Source organism: Furipterus horrens, unplaced genomic scaffold, assembly GCF_987537825.1.
Source record: "Furipterus horrens unplaced genomic scaffold, mFurHor1.1.pri manual_scaffold_11, whole genome shotgun sequence".
Lineage (NCBI taxonomy): Eukaryota > Metazoa > Chordata > Mammalia > Chiroptera > Furipteridae > Furipterus > Furipterus horrens.
Window position 1 is genome coordinate 11230348 of NW_028327181.1, and position 15800 is coordinate 11246147.

Here is a 15800-nt window from a genome sequence, read left to right on the forward strand (position 1 = left end):
ATGATAGCCTGCTTGCTGATGGCAGAATGTGGGGTCGCAAGCCCTTCTCTTCATACATAGGAAAGCAGTCTTCCCAAGCTAAAGGCTTCCACCTCGCTGCTTTCAAGAGAGGTCGGTGCAAAGCCCTGACTGCTGTGGGTCAGTGGATTGAGCATCGGCCTGCGAGCCAAGTGTCGCTGGTTCGATTCCCAGTCAGGGCAGATTACTAGGTTGCACGTCAGGTCCCCAGTTGGGGGTGCGAGTGAGAGGCAACCACACAGTGAAAAAAAAAAAGAGGTCGGTGCTGCCCTAGGCGTCCTTCTCGCCTTCTTTCTAAGCCTCTTCAATACAGGCACACGTGGAACAAAGCCCTCTGATCCCTTCACTTCCTTCGTTTGACACCGGGGGTGCCTGTCCAGTCATTCGTCCTGGGGGGCCAGCCCTGCCACTCAGGCCAAGTGCTAGGTGCTCCGTGGGCCGCCACGTGCGCTCATTTCCACTCCAGGTTCCCCGGAGAGTCTGCAAACTAGTACAGGGAAGGTGGGGAAGCTCCCCTCACTGTCCCAGGTTGGGCAGGACACAACGCCGACAGGAAGGCCAAGACCCCCTATGTTTTCCGGCTTTAGGGTCCAGCCTCCACAAGGCGCTCCGGGAGCAGGCTCAGGGCAGGGGTGCAGCCTGACTTGGAGGCCCCAGGCTGCCGTGCCCCTCACTGGAACCCCGCCCAGCGCTTCCCCTAAGCCGGCGGAGGGGTGGGCCGCTCCATGCCGAAGGATGCCCGGGCAGCCCGGAGGCAGCCCTTCCTGCCCACAATAGTCCCCTAGGCAACCATAGCTCAAGGGCAGCCCCAAGGGCAAACCCAAGTTCAGGAGCAGACCAAGGACACAGCATTAAAGGACACTGCACAAAGAGAAACTTCAAAACCTTTTATTACCAACTTGAGCAGGTTTAACTTTGAACCCAGCTAACAGCAAAAGAGCATCTCTAACAGGATCTGGGATGGAGGTGCAGACCTAAAGATGGTCTCTTAATCAAAGGATTAAAAAAATACATATATACATCTGGACAAGTATTTTTTAAAAGAGTAAATTCTCCAGTGTTGCAGAAAAAGATATCCCAAAGTGATTTCAGTCCATAAAAAATAGCATTTGGCATGATGCTGCCTTAAAAACCAAATTCAGGATACACTTGGGAGAAAAAATAAAGTATTTCCTCTTAAAAAAAAAATCCCCTTCTCCTCCTTCCTGTTCAACTTGCACTGTTTATTCCTAGAAATGCCCAGAGAACAAATGAACAAGATCCAGCCCACTTCTCTTGGCCTCTGCTGTCTGAAGGCTCACATCAAGGACTGTGCCTTAGTAATTTTCACCTCTGCTACAATCAGGAAATTGATCCCTGATTTCTGGGAACTGGCAAAAAAAAAATCCTATTTCCTTCAAGGAGGAATCTGGCCCCAACTGGAACACCAGGATGTGCAAAGGGAGCCTTTCTTAATAAAAACACCCAACACCTTAAAACCTAAAGTTTAACCTACAGGTAAAAATGAGTAGCAGCGACTTATATACTAAAAAGGTGCTTATCTCTCCATCTTTAACAATAAAGCAGAGGGGAGGAGAGTCTGGAGTATTTGACCTTCTTTCCCTTCCAAGAACTTTGATGCACATCCTAGGCCAAAGCCACATCACAAAGACAGGCATGTGGTCATGTGTCTGGATAAAGCTGCCACTCCTGGGCAGCCTGGCTCATGGCCGCTTTATCAAAACCTTCCCCTGTATGCAGTGTTTACGAATCATTAGTGGAATTATTTTCTCAACCTGATGTTGTCACAGACTTCTAGAACTGGCCGGAGACCACCACACCCCCCAGTACAGGGTCACAGATCCTTCCAGTCGATGGGCTTCTTGCCAGACTTCTGTAGCAGCTCGTTGGTTTTAGAGAAATGTCTGCATCCAAAGAACCCTCTGTACACCGACAGCGGGGAGGGGTGGGCGGTCTGCAGCACATGGTGGCGCTTCTGAAAGAGAACAAGGGAATGACTAAAAGGCAGCCCATCTGGGACTCGATGGCTGTTGCCCTTGGAGACAGCTAGGCCATTCCCTTTGCCCTCTACATTCTCCCACTTCGCCTTCAGTGTTCACTCTGGAACATCAGGGCACTCATTCCGCATCTGTGGAGCAAGGACCTTTGCGAGGCTCAGAGGCTGCAGAGGCCAGTCTCAGCCTCCAACTTGGCCCCCTCCATGCAATTTTTAAGTGCCCGTATCTTATGATCCAGCAATTCCACTGCTGAGAATATATTTGCTAAAGGACCCCACGATGCATATACCCACACAAAAGACGCAGGTACAAGGAGGGCCATGGCAGCACTGCTTACCCAGGTAACCCCTAATATAAATCCAGTGTTATGCAACTGGCTGAAGATATTTTCTTGAGTTCTTACAATGGAACATTACATGGCGCAGAACAAGGCCGAGCTACATATGCTGATATGAGAAGATCTTCAAAATATATCAAGTGAGAAAAAAAGTGATAATTGCATCAAAAAACCTTTATCTGAAAAATACCCAAAACACCACTTGTACTAGTACTAGTTCTTTCAGGGAGAATAGTGGAAAGCGTCTACTTCTGTTTTGTACCTTGGGTTACTATCTGAATTGTCTTACCACAAAAATGGAATACTTTGATTTTTAAAATTTCAACTGTAGCTAGCAGAGCAAGAAGATTGTAGACTTCTGTTTTCTTCTTATTCTTTTGTGTTTAAAAACCACCTAACAAATCACTGTTTTCAAACATCCCTCCCCACAGGTTGCTCAGGCCAGGAGGGGCCTTAACTGAAGCCAGGCAGCCCAGTGTGATTAAGAGCACAGAGCCTGCGCTCGGGCTGGTGTGGCTCAGCAGACTGAGCGCCGGCCTGCAAATCAAAGGGCTGCTGGTTCAATTCCCAGGCAGGGCACATGCCTGGGTAGCGGGGCAGCTCCCCAGTTGGGGATGTGTGAGAGACAACCACATGCTGGTGTTTCTCTCCCTCCCTTCCCCCTCTCTCTAAAAATAAATAAAATAAAATAAAAGGCAAAGCCAAAACTGGAGATGGATAGCCTGGGTTCAAGTCCTGGCCCTGCCACTTAGCTATGTAGCCACAGGGAAGTTGCGGAGCCTCCCTAAGAGGCATTTTAACAGTGCCTAGCTTCTAGTTACTGCAAAAGAACAAATGGATGATCGTGTGTGCAGAGAACTATGAGATGTAATGAGATCAAGTGCTTACTGGCACCTTGTCTGGCATGCTGTACAGGGCCCCTCATGAAAATGTGAGCTGTGCTGAGCTTTGAAGGATAAGTTGGTCAGCCTCGGAGGAAGGCGGAGGCCTCTACCCTCAGGACAAAGGAAGCAGGGCGCTAAAAGGCCAAAAGGGGGGATGGCTGAGAGGCAGAGCAGGGCCACGCCCAAGCCCCTGCCTGCCTGCCTCAGTCAGGGCCGCCAGGGAGAGGGCAGTGAATGCTCCAGACAAGATCAGAGGGGGCTTACACCAAGGCAGAGGTGTCATGTGGGGCCAGGTTTGAGGGACAGTAGAAAGAGAACGCAGGCTGTGAACAAAGGACTGGGTACCGGGTTGGGGGAGGGGGCAGAGGGAGAAGGGGGATAAGAGAGAAGTAGGGAGGCATTATGAATGGAATCTGGTTTCTGGCTGAACAACTGGGTAGATGGCACTTTTTATCCTTGGGTAGGTCTGAGAAGTTTAGTGAGGGATGGATGAGGAAAGTAAAATTTCCCTTGGAAATGTTGAATCTGATGTTGAGTTTTCCAGGACCACACTGCAAGAATTCTAGAACTCTCTCGACTGGTTTAAAGGGTTAAAACTCACATACCCTGTCAATGGCACTGCCCTTCTTCTGAGCGTAAGATCCCCAGAGCAAGAAGACGAGGCCATTTGAGTTCTGATTGAGCCAGGACACAACCGCATCGGTGAATTGCTCCCAACCTTTCTCCTTGTGAGAGTTGGCCTGGTGCGCCCGCACTGTGAGGACAGCGTTGAGTAGGAGAACACCTACGGACACACGCCGAGGGAAACCAGGTTACAGGCAGGCTGGATCGGGCCAGCCAAGCCCCTGAGGACAGGGCCTGAACCCGTGAGGGAACCTTTCTCAGGATGGAATCCAGAGTGGCCGTCTGAAATTTGGTCACAGAGAAAGCATTACAACAGGCTGCTGGGCACCTCGTGGTGAGGTCAGAGGGCATGCAACTTTCACCTCTGCACTTCCAACATCTTCCAAATTTTGCAACAGTGAGTGTGCATTATTTATCATCGCTTATCAGGAAGGATTGTTTTCAGACAAGTGCATGAAACAATCCCAAGTGACATGAAATGATCCCAGAAGATAACAAAAAGAGGCCAAAGTGTTTCATTGAAAAAAAAATCTAACCGTAAGAAACCAAAGACTAACTATTGTTTCCTTATCCTGGTTACAGTGTATTTGTTAAAAAAAGAAAGAAAAAACTCGGTAAATACATATTAAAACACGTGCAACCCAACCTTTGTTAAAATGACAAAAGCGAGGCCCCCTTCTAAATGGTCAAAGGTAGGCTACGTGAATTAGCATAAAAAAATAACAAAGAACGCACATTTCAAATTATGAATAAAACATGAAAAGCAACACTGGCCGCAGCACAGGACAGAGATACATTTTCTGACTTAGAGCTCTCTTGTTCTTCACAACCATCTCTTACAAACGTAAGTAAGTGGAGAGAAAACTGCTGAACTCCGCCCGAGACACATCGCAGCGGTGGTTTTACCTTGCTTGGCCCACCCAGATAAGTCGCCGTGGCCAGGATGGTCAAAACCGTCTATGTCTGTAGACAGCTCTTTATAAATGTTTTCCAAACTGAAAGCAAGCCAGACGGAAAGAGACAATCTTAAGAGCACAATTCTGAAAACTCTGAAACCTCCCAACATGTCAATTGCAGGCTGAAAAGCCAGCCCCTGCGGGCACGACAGAGCACACACCGATTCAGAGGAAATACAGCCATTCCTTCAGCCCAAGTCCTTCATGTTGGTCTGCGTTTGATGTAAGGAATAGCACTTGAAAAGACCGAAATAAATTAGCCCAGGAGTTACAACCCTCCTCCCGAATGATGCTTAGTCGGTTTTATATCTCTATATATAAAGCAGTGGTTCTTAATCAGGGGTGGTTTCTGTCCCACTAGGGACACCTGGCAATGTCTGAAGTCACTTTTCACTGCCATTCTGTTAGAACTAGCTGGTTCTAGGCGGCCAGTGCTGCTGGCATCCAGTGGGCACAGGCCACAGGTGCTGCCAAACATCCTCCAGCACACAGGACCAGCCCTCCCCCCAACAAAGACCCAGTCCCCAAATGTCACCAGTGCTGAGACTGGGAAATTCTGCTCCAGCCCTTCGCCAGCTCGATTGCTGGTCAGAGCACATGCCTGGTTTTGGGCTAGAACCCTAGTTGGGGGCGTGTAAAAGACAATCAATCAATATTTCTCTTGTTCTTTCTCCCTCCCTTCCTGTCTCTCTATAAATAAACACACAAAATCTTTTAAAAATAGAAAGAAATCCTCCTCTAAAGGCTAGTGAAAGTTCCCCAAATAATAGGTTTACCCTTAATTTGCAAACTACACATCTGAAAAGTAATTGCAATTGGACCTGAGCCATCTATAAAGCAACCATACCTGGGCGGAGGAGGAACAGGCCTTTGAACACTAAAGCAGAGCCCATGAGCTTGATTGGGTCCATGATATGGATCCTGTCCCAGGATGACAACCTTCACCTGTGAACACCAGGTGGCAAATTAAACAATACTCTAGTTAAGCAGTGTAAATGAACACCTGGCTGACCGATGACCTACACAAGGGGATAAGATAATGAGAGGGGCAGCCCGCCTGCTGACCCAACTAAGAACCCCACAGAAGAAGCAGGCGAAGCCCCAGGTGTTGTGGCTCAGTGGCTTGAGCACCGAGCTGCGAACCAGAGGGTCACTGGTTCGATTCCCAGTCAGGGCATATGCCTGGGTTGCACGTGAGAGGCAACCACACATTGATGTTTCTCTCCGTCTCTTTCTCCCTCCCTTCCCCTCTAAAAAATAAATGAAACTTGAAGAAAGAAAAAGAAAGCAAGCAGGTGAGCTGACCTCATTACATACCTTCCACTACCAAATTCTCCTTCACTCAGTCGCCTACCACACCACCCCCTCCCTTCTGACACAGGCATTTAAAACAAGCTGGGGACAGCTTCGCTTTCATCCCTTCCATTTCCCAAATTACAATGGCAAATACATCCTTGAAAACAAGCACAGCCATCTAGAAACATACTAAGTAGTTGGTCATCGCCCAGCTATCCTACCTCCATTCTGATTCAATCAGTTTTAATTACAGACTTGGAGTTATTGTCCTCACTACCCCGCGTTTTTGTGTTTCACACATCACACATTTTGGGCACCTTTCAAGTCAACAGAGCTCAGTCGCTGATAGGCAGTCAGCTTGTTTTCCAATTTTTTCCACTGCAAAAAGTCACACAGTCAACACCCCGGTACACATCTTCCCACACTGTTGCTTTTATTTCTACAGAATATTTATAATAGTGGAGTTGATGGCCAAAGGGTAAGTGTGTTTTAAATTTTCACAGACACATCCTAAATTGCTTTTCAATGAGCTGAAGCAACTCAAATTTCCCACCAGAAGCGTATGAAGGTGCCTGTTCCCCTATATTCCCCTGTATTCACTAAGGAAGGAAACCAGAAGATAAGGAAGCCAGGCCAAAGAGCCATGGGATCAGGCAGCCAGATGCAGTGAAAAGTAATTAGGTCACTGTCACAGGGGTGTTAACACACAGCTAGTCCTTCTGCTCTGGAGGCTGACCTCCTCTTCTTCCTTCCCATGCTTCTGCCCAAGGTGCACCTTCTTAGACTCTCCTTCCACAGTGGACACACACCGTGTCCTCGAGCTTTAGCCATTCCTCTCATCACAAGGCTTTCGTGACCCTCCCTTTCTAGTTACTGCTGGGGCTCACCCTGTCGCCAGCATGAAGCAACCTATTCCGGCAGGGAAGCTATTCAGTTCTGGTCCTGGGCGTGGGACAACCTCAGAGGAGCCAGGCAACCTTCCAGACCCTCCATGTGCTCATCTGCAAAGAAGCCACGCTGGGCCATCTGATCCTCAGTTGCGTGTTCTTTTCTTATTCTTCCCTATTTCTATCAGTCACTGATATTCAAAACTGGACATACTATTCAAATAAGGTGCAAAATAGGACTGAACTTAGAAGGACTTAGTTGTGTTTTTTTTAAACTTCAGAAACAAGGAGCTCTATCTAAAGTCTTTACTCTAAATGGAAAATTGTAAAGTTTGCTAAGTATTAGGTGAAGCAGCTGTATCAACATGGCTTATTCACCTATTTCACTTCTACTTAAAGAGATATTTTATTAAATCACAGGATTCCTGTTCTCAACTTACAAATTGGGGGGGGCGGGGTGTTAACAAAATGTAAAAACCTTCAGTGTAAGCAGACACTAAATATATTTGGGGTGGGGACTTTAGCCCTCCCTGGCTAAAGACTAAGCGCTGGCGTGAGAACCAAAGAGTGACAGGTTCGATTCCCAGTCAGGGCACATGCCTGGGTTGTGGGCCAGGTCCCCAGTTGGGGGCATGCAACAGGCAACCACACATTGATATTTCTCTCCCTTCCTCTAAAAATGAACAAAATATTTTAAAAAGCAAACAGTAAATACAGGTTAAAATATAGCCTGACAAATCTCACAACTCTAGTATTTTACTTATTACTGACTTATGAACAGTAATTTAACTACTTAAGAAATACTATGTAATTCCCACCCCCCATTCACTAAAATACATCCCCAACTCGTACTTACGTCTCTTATGTCGCACATTTGGGTCCAGGTGAAGACTTGGTGAGGGGGCGGATAAACAGTGTAACGTCTTCGTTCTTCTGCAACAAATTCCATTAGCTAAAAGAGAAACTAGGTTTAAAATCAGACTCTCCATGGAAAGCATATGAATTCAACAGGAAAGTTAACTGAAGCATGATCTAGCTCTTTGCTATGTTTTATATCCAAATTCATTTCAAAAACGAAACAAAAACCAACAAAGTTGCTCAATCTGTTTAATTCCCTCCCTCTCTCGAAGCTGACTGGCCTAGACGCTTTTATTTCCTGTTAATGGCAGCCCCACGCCCTTTTTTTTTAAAAGGCGGAGCCACGTTTCTTGCAGTCGGGTTTGTGTTTGTGGTTTTCCTGCGACACCCTTTCCTGGAAAGCAGACTAATTGCACTGAAAGCCATGATAGCATCTTCGTCTTTTAGGTTCTTTAACTAATATAAATGTGCGGGTTCAAAACATCGTGGTTTTATTTTACCCTCTTACCGTGCAAAAGACGTTAAAGGAGGGAAAATAGGAAACTATGAAAGCAATATCCTATAAACGTGGTCTTGGCCTGCTACACTAGCAAGGCAAAGGGCCCGCAGGCTTCTTGTTTACCTGTATAAAATACGGTTTTCCGAACTCTCCGCTGAGCTGCTGCTTCCAACTTTCACCGAAACCCACCGGCACGTTGCGAGCCGCGAGTCTGAGCAAGGCCGCGGCCTTGTTCTTCCGGATGCGGACCAGCTGCTCGGGGCTCAGCGGCGATGAGGGCGGTGTGCCGGGCTCCTCCTGCTCCGCCCGGACCTTCTTGGCCGGGCTGGCCTGCAAGTGGTCCCCGCAGAAGCGGGTCAAGAGTTTCAGGGGTCCTCTCCCAGGCGCTCGTAGGCTCCGCCCCCAACCCAAAGGCCCCTGGCAGAGAACACCCATTCGTGGGTTTCAGCTTCACCCGGAAAGTCGGTGCAAAATCGAACTCTGGAATCCCCGGCCGTTGCCCCCAAATACCCGTTTCGTAGTAAAACGGGGCGGAGAAGATCGTTTCGCTGGAGAAGCCCTGCAACCAGGCGCTCCTCCCCTCTAGGCCCGCCACTCACGTCCCCACGTGGTCTTTTCGCGGCAAAAACCCTCCGCCCAAGAGCCCGCCCCTTCCTCCTTCCGATTGGGCAACTGGGCAAAAAGGGCCGTCTCCCTCGCCTCAGATTGGCGCCGTGGGCGCCGAGGCTCGCCCCCATTGGCTGGCCCCTCAGTATGGCCGCCGCTGCAGCACCGCGGCGGCTGGTTTGAACTGGAGAAGGCTGTTTTGAACATGTGGAGGCTGTTCTGAACGGGGACCGCAGTTTACTAAGTCAGGGGCACGTTTCTGCAACTCCTCGGTCGCACGGGGCCCGTCGCCTCCCGCCGTCTCTCTTCCCCCTCCCCCAGCCCCACAAGCAGTCCCCACAGTGCCTCACCGCTGCATCCCCTCTCTCCTCAGCTACGGCCGCCACGCCGGTCCCCGGGTCGCCCAGCTCGGGGCTGTGGGCACGTCGCTTCCTAGCAGTGCTCGGGGCGAAGAAGGAGTAGAGTGTCTTCTGGCCGATCATCCCGAAGCCGAGAGGGAAGCGAACACTCGTCGCCCCGGGACTTCCACAGGCTGTGGCAGTCTGCAATTGGCGCCAACCCGCGCGCGCATGCTCCAACCGGGGGGGTGGGGGTGAGGGTGGGCTGGGCAGGGGGCGGTGGATGGCCTAGTGCGCATGTGCGAGAGGGGCTGCTCTGGGCAGGGTAGGTTCGCTCTTTCATTTACATGTATTTACTAGGCACACGTCTGTCTCGAGACAAGTTTCTGGTTCTCTCCAACGTAAAAAAATAAAATAAAAAAGTAAAAATACCTGTTGCGAGAGTGAAATTAGCATTAAAATAGTATTTTGAGGCTGTTAGATACTACATTATCTCATCCAATTTTCACAGCCATTTTACTGACAACAAACTAAGGCTAAGAACGATCCAACACTGTGCCTCAGCCTGCAAGGTTTGAGGTCGTAAAGGTTAAACTTCAAACTAGTCATCCTCTGAAAAGTACCACCGCACCCCCCAATACACCTGGGATTCTTCTCTGCCCCTCTCTCCTCACATGCAAACCATGTACCAGTCCTCTTGGTTCTGACTCCAAAAGAAAGCCTGAATTCAGCTGCTGCCCTCTCCAGGCCCTGGCTATAATCCCAGCTAGTCGCCTCTTTCCTACCAAGTGATCTATCTGAAATGTAAATTATCAGGATGATCCCCAGGTGAAAATCCTACCGTTTCCAAGTATGCTTAGAATAAAGTGCCTGCTTCCTACTCTGCTGGCTGGACCGCTTCTCTGTCTGACAGAAGCCCCCGCTACGCTGCCATGACCGAATCTGGGTCTCAGCATTCCCTGGGCATAACCAGCTTGTCCTTTGGGTGGCCTTTACAACTTGCACATACTGTTCCCCTACCTGGAAGCCTGAAAAAGCAGTTCATTGGTGTTTATAAAGCAAAGCAAACACTTATAGGTGCCCCTGCAATCCCACTCCTAGGTATTTACGCAAGTGAAATTAAAATCTACGTTCACACAAAAGCTTCTACAGGAATGGATATAGGGAGTTTACGTGGAGTTGACCTACACTGGGAACAACCCAAATGGCTCTCAGATTCTGGGTCCCTCGGAGTGGATGAAGAAACTACTCAGACATTCACCATCTGAGGAAGGAAGGGAGGGGGTTTTCTCTTAGGAAAATCGTCCCCTTTTCTTTATTAGCCAGGGTTCTTATCTACTTTCTACACGGGAAATGCATAAGAAAAACATGCAGCTCTTCACCAAATGGTTGGGAGTGATAACAAAGGGAAATGCAGATCAACACAGGGTGGTAACGCCCAGGAATTTTACAAAAGTTCAAAAACATTTACTCAATCATTCTGTTTTTCACATCCTACTGACAAGAATTTGGGGCTCTTTAGAAAAAAACAGGTTTCCTTTTCCTTAAAAGCCACTTTGTATTTCTATTCTATCTTTAAAATCTCCCGGAGGGTGGGATTCATAACAAGCATGGAAGACAAACCTGCTGGTTAAGGCCCAAGGCGGGCGGCTCTACACAGCGGTCAAGGTCTTTTGAACCATGCCTGCCTGTCTCCCACAGCCCTCAATGGGTAAAGAGCAGGGCACCAGTACAATGGACTACTACTCAGCAATTTAAGGAACAACTGATAAAAACAAGGATACATCTTGAAAACATCATGCTGAGTGAGAGGCCAGAAACAAAAGGCTATATGTTTTATGGTTTCCTTTATTTAAAAATTCTGAAAAAGACAAAACGATAGGGATGGAAAAGACATCAATGATTGAGGGCTGGGGGAAAATTTGTGGGGTGATGGATCTAGATTGCGGTGGTGGTCACAACTGTGCACGATTGTCTACACCTGCAGAATTGTACACGAAGAGGATTCCTAACAAACCCCAACTTCACGGAGCTTTCCTTCCACTGGAGGAGACAGACAGGAACCAAAAGTAGGAGCAGCAATAGAACCCGACATTTGGAACAGGAAAGCCCTTGGCGCACATCCTCTCATTTAATCCTCACGTGGCACAGGTTTTATAGTCCCCCCACTGTACCCACAAGGCCACTCAAGCCCAGAGACTGTAAGCAACCTGTAGGAGCCACACAGCTAGAGTGGAGGAGACAGAAACGGAAGCCACGGGGTCGAACTGCAGGACTCGTGCTTCTACCTGCGACAGCACGCTGGTGGCCCAACTCCCAGGAGGAGACAGGTGCACCGAACAACAGCTCCCCAACCACAGGTGATCCTCAACAGTTGCAGAGTGAATAACGACTCAACTCAAAGCGCGGTAGTGCTTGCGACAAACCCAGAAGGCCAACAGGTGGCGCCCGAGGACCGCGCACCGAATTGCCGGCTTCTCCCAGCTTGCTGCGGGAATCGACCCGGAAGCTCCGCTGCGGCCCGGGTGAGTGTTTTTTCTCTTTCCGGCCCCCTTTCCACTGTGTTTTGCGGGATTCGAAGCGACGCAGGTGTTGCCTGAAACTTACTGAGAACCCTTGCCACCCCCACCCCACCCTGCGTACGTGTAACAGTTATTTTCTATCAGAATTCCTCGTGCTTGCCAGTGGAGCACGTTTAACTGATTTACATGTAGAATTAGAATCATACCCACTTGAGGGTCACTGTAGTCCTTACCTATGTTAATAATGGTGTGGGGGGGACTGTCAGCTATGGGTGAAAGGCAGGTAGATACACTGCTTCCCTGGATGATTTTGGGCAAGCCTCCTACCTTCCCCTGGGGTCCGTTTCCTCTGTAAAGCAGGGTTTGGATTGTAGTTTCCAAATTTGCCTGTGGCGTGTGAATTCAACTGGGAATTTGGGGGTGGGGTGGGGAATGTCTTTACAAATTCAGGTGCTTGGGGATGGAGTGTAGGTCTCTGGGCTTTTGCAAGCTAACCAGCTGATTCTAGCGTAACCAGGTATGTGGGAGACGCTGGGCGGGACCAGATCACCCCAACGGACTATTCCAGCTTCAGTTTTCCACTTCCTTTCCAGGACATGGTATTGCACTTTAAAATGGAAACTTGAAAACAATAAGGAGGAATGCTGCTGTGAATCACTCTGCCATAGAGCCACTTTCTGCACCTGGGAGAGAGCCTGGGCAACGTGCCCCTGCCCCACCTCTGACTCCCAGGTCTTTGCTTCGTGGAGACAAGATGGACAGATTCCTGGTGAAGAGGGTCGCAGGGGACCTCTCGAGGAAGAGGGAGCGAGAGCAGACGGGAGAAGGCCCGGCAGAGCTGGGAGAAGATGAGGAAGGGGCCGGGACAAGGCGCCGGAGGGAAGGCCCAGGGACGGGTGCAGACTGCGCAGGCCCCCGCTGGCGCCGCATCCGAGCCGAGGGCCTGGCCTGTGACTACGCGGTCCTGTTTGGCAAAGCTGAAGCGGACGAGATTTTCCGAGAGTTGGAGCAGGAAGTGGAATATTTTACAGGTAAGCAGAGGACTGCAGGGTGCATGTTGACGGCTTGTTTGATAAAACTAGTTTTTATTTAGAGAAATCGGAATTCAGGAGGCATTAATTACAGATGAGTTCGTCAACGGATGGAACCATTCTCGGGGTCCCCGTGGGCCAAGACCTTCGCTAAGCGCTTGGGATACAAACCTTTAAAAAAGTAGGATTGCCTGCCCACTGGGAGCAGACAGATGAATAGAGTGAACCTTCACTGGGAGAATCACCTGGGAAAGTAGAAAGAAAGAAAAAAGGAGGCTGAGTTCTGACCGAGATCCACTGAATGGGAAGAGCTGGGGGCGGGGAGTGGGGGGTGCAGCCTGGGCATTGTTGTTTAGAAAGCTTCCAGGTGATTCGAACATGCAGCCAGGGCCAAGAGCAACTGGTCTAGTAGGCGAGACAGCAAATAACCAGGTAATTCTGCACCGTGTTTTCAGAATCACCTGGAGGACTTTATTTCTTATATCAACTCTGATTGCTGGGCCCCACCCCCCAGTCTAATGTCCGAATTTTCAGGTCACACTGGTGCTGCTGGGGACCACACATTGAGAACCACTGCAAGGTGGCAGAACACTTGGAGGCACAGAAAAGCCCAAGGAGACCCCAACCTATAGACTATCTGTGTTAGTCCCATCTTTCACGGGGCCCTATGCCCTTACTCCCCAAAGTTGACAAAGTCACCCTAGTGTGTCACCTAACTTTATCTTGCCCACATTTCAGCCTCTTTATTCTGTTCCTACTGTAGTTAAGGCAATTGAGTTATGATGTTTTCTTTAAAAAAAATGGACTAGGACCATGTATCTGTAAGCACAGGACAAGAATCACTGTTCTTACATGAAAATTTTGTGCAAGCCACACTGACTTTTGAGGCAGGGTCCTTGGTAAGGTTTTTAAGTTATTCCTGCCCTGGGTGGTGTGGCTCAGTTGGTTGGTGCTTCATCTCGTGGCCAAAGGGTCGCAGGTTCGATTCCGAGTCTGGGTACATACCTGGGTTTTGGGTTTGATCCCGGATCTGGGCATGTATGGGAATGCAACCAGTAATTGCTTGTCTCTTGCATCAGTGTTTCTCTCTCTCCCTTCCTCTCTCTCTAAAAGCAATGAAAAAATGTCCTTAGGTGGGGATAAAAGCTTTTTCTTAGTTATTCCTGTTTTACTTTCCTTTCGATCCTGAACGCTTAGGGAGCAGGTGGGCCTGGTTTTCTGAGCCGCTGTGTTTCATCTGCACAGGCGCACTGGCCAAGGTGCAGGTGTTTGGGAAGTGGCACAGTGTGCCGAGGAAGCAAGCAACCTATGGTGACGCTGGGCTGACCTACACGTTTTCAGGCCTTACTCTGTCTCCGAAGCCCTGGATCCCCATTCTAGAGCGAGTCCGGGATCGTGTTTCTTTGGTGACTGGACAGACCTTCAATTTTGTGCTCGTCAACAGGTGACACATACTTGTTTTTTCCTTTTTTTCTTTAAGTTACTGCACTGAATTTTATCAATCTTCTGCCTCTTCCAAAAAGAAAGGTTTAGGATTCCACCATATCTTATTCATTTGCCCAGCAAGTCATTCTCTAGTGCGCCAGCGCTGTCAATGTGGAGAAGCACAGTTGGTCTTCACGGAGCTCTTGCCACCGTTGGAAGTGAGAGGTGATTAACTAATGAGCCATCAAACAAGATCATTTCAGACATTGATACGTGTCTTGATTTGACCGAGAATGGCCAGGAGGAAGGGCCTGGGTTTAGGGTAGGGTTTCTCAACAGCGGCAGTATGGATGTTTTGGGCCGGATACTTCTGTGGTTGGGGCTGTCCTGGGCATTGAAGGATGTTGCGCAGCATTCCTGGCCTCTACACGGTAGATGCCAATAGCAACCGAAAGTCTCCAGACATTACCTAGTCCCGGGGTAGGGCAGGATTTCGCCGGTTCAGAACTCTGGGTTTAGGGGATGGTGGTTAGAGGAGAGTTCGCGGAGGTGCTGACGTTTGAACGGGTAACTAAATGAAGAGAGAGCATGGGCCGTGCAGCCATCAGGAGGAAGAGCAGAGGAATCTTGCTGGGAGTGTCTGTAGAATGAAAATCCCACTGATATTGCATAGAGCGTGAATGAGGGAAAGTGGGGTATGAGTTAAACTCAGAGGTGGGCAAGAGCCAGACTGGGAGGAACATGGATGTTACTCCAGGTATAGGGAGAGACCTTTTCATGATTAAGGTTTACATACATGAACCCGGAGAATGAGAAGACACGTTTTTGGCTCGTTGGTTGTTGAGTCTTAAAGCACGTGGTCACCTAGGACTGGGTAACAGTGAAAAGGCTCCGGGCTTGGTCACCTCACCTGTAGAACCAGATCAGGCCACCAGCCTTGCAGAAGTGCAGCCCGCGTGGAGCGGCGCTTCCTGCCGTAGGAAATGAGGCTGCTGCAGTGCAGGCACATGTCAGGAGAGGGCTGCTGTGAGCTGGGCTGGCTTTCTTGTTGCAGGTATAAAGATGGCCGTGACCACATTGGGGAACACCGGGATGACGAAAGAGAACTGGCTCCTGGGAGCCCCATCGCCTCCGTCTCCTTCGGGGCCTGCAGAGACTTCTTCTTCCGGCATAAAGACTCTCGAGGGAAAAGGCCCACCCGGAGGGTGGAGGTGGTCAGGCTTCAGCTGGCCCACGGGAGTTTACTTATGATGAACCACCCGACGAACTCGAGCTGGTATCACAGTCTCCCCGTCCGCAAGAAAGTTCTGGCTCCGCGTGTCAATCTGACCTTTCGTAAAATTCTGCCTACTAAAAAGTAAAAATGTTTCTCAGTACTTCTGTTTTCTCCTCCCCTCTCTCTACTCGAAGAGGGACCTGGCATTTCCTTTATCAACGGGGAAAGAAAAGGTTTAACATCACATAACAATGCAGAATTCAGAAACAGGATGTTTATATCAAATCAGTAAATGATGAAAGAATA

The 15800-nt window shown here is 49.1% G+C and overlaps 2 protein-coding genes across 2 annotated transcripts; one reads left to right on the forward strand and one right to left on the reverse strand.

Moving 5' to 3' along the window:
• Window positions 1-1399: 1399 nt before the first annotated feature.
• UNG (uracil DNA glycosylase) lies at window positions 1400-9515 on the reverse strand. The gene is made up of 7 exons (XM_090292555.1): window positions 9313-9515; window positions 8480-8686; window positions 7856-7951; window positions 5664-5761; window positions 4767-4855; window positions 3842-4020; window positions 1400-1993 (listed from the first exon to the last, which is right to left on the reverse strand). The coding sequence occupies exons 1-7, from the start codon at window positions 9442-9444 to the stop codon at window positions 1853-1855; spliced, it is 942 nt and encodes a 313-aa protein (XP_090148681.1). The 5' UTR covers window positions 9445-9515; the 3' UTR covers window positions 1400-1852.
• A 2992-nt stretch (window positions 9516-12507) lies between these two features.
• ALKBH2 (alkB homolog 2, alpha-ketoglutarate dependent dioxygenase) lies at window positions 12508-15800 on the forward strand. The gene is made up of 3 exons (XM_090291143.1): window positions 12508-12853; window positions 14099-14297; window positions 15333-15800. Exons 1-3 carry the CDS (start codon window positions 12577-12579, stop codon window positions 15637-15639), a joined length of 783 nt encoding a protein of 260 aa, XP_090147269.1. The 5' UTR covers window positions 12508-12576; the 3' UTR covers window positions 15640-15800.

What these genes read in the sequence shown, in the direction of transcription:
- UNG (XM_090292555.1), bottom strand. Translation starts at nt 9,444, where the DNA reads ATGATCGGCCAGAAGACACTCTACTCCTTCTTCGCCCCGAGCACTGCT. An exon ending in AAATGTGCGACATAAGAGAC is followed by an intron (nt 5,762 to 7,855) that starts GTAAGTACGAGT and finishes TGGTGTTCACAG; the next exon opens with GTGAAGGTTGTCATCCTGGG. An exon ending in ATCTGGGTGGGCCAAGCAAG is followed by an intron (nt 4,021 to 4,766) that starts GTAAAACCACCG and finishes GTGTGTCCGTAG; the next exon opens with GTGTTCTCCTACTCAACGCT.
- ALKBH2 (XM_090291143.1), top strand. Translation starts at nt 12,577, where the DNA reads ATGGACAGATTCCTGGTGAAGAGGGTCGCAGGGGACCTCTCGAGGAAG. An exon ending in GGAAGTGGAATATTTTACAG is followed by an intron (nt 12,854 to 14,098) that starts GTAAGCAGAGGA and finishes TCATCTGCACAG; the next exon opens with GCGCACTGGCCAAGGTGCAG. An exon ending in AATTTTGTGCTCGTCAACAG is followed by an intron (nt 14,298 to 15,332) that starts GTGACACATACT and finishes TTCTTGTTGCAG; the next exon opens with GTATAAAGATGGCCGTGACC.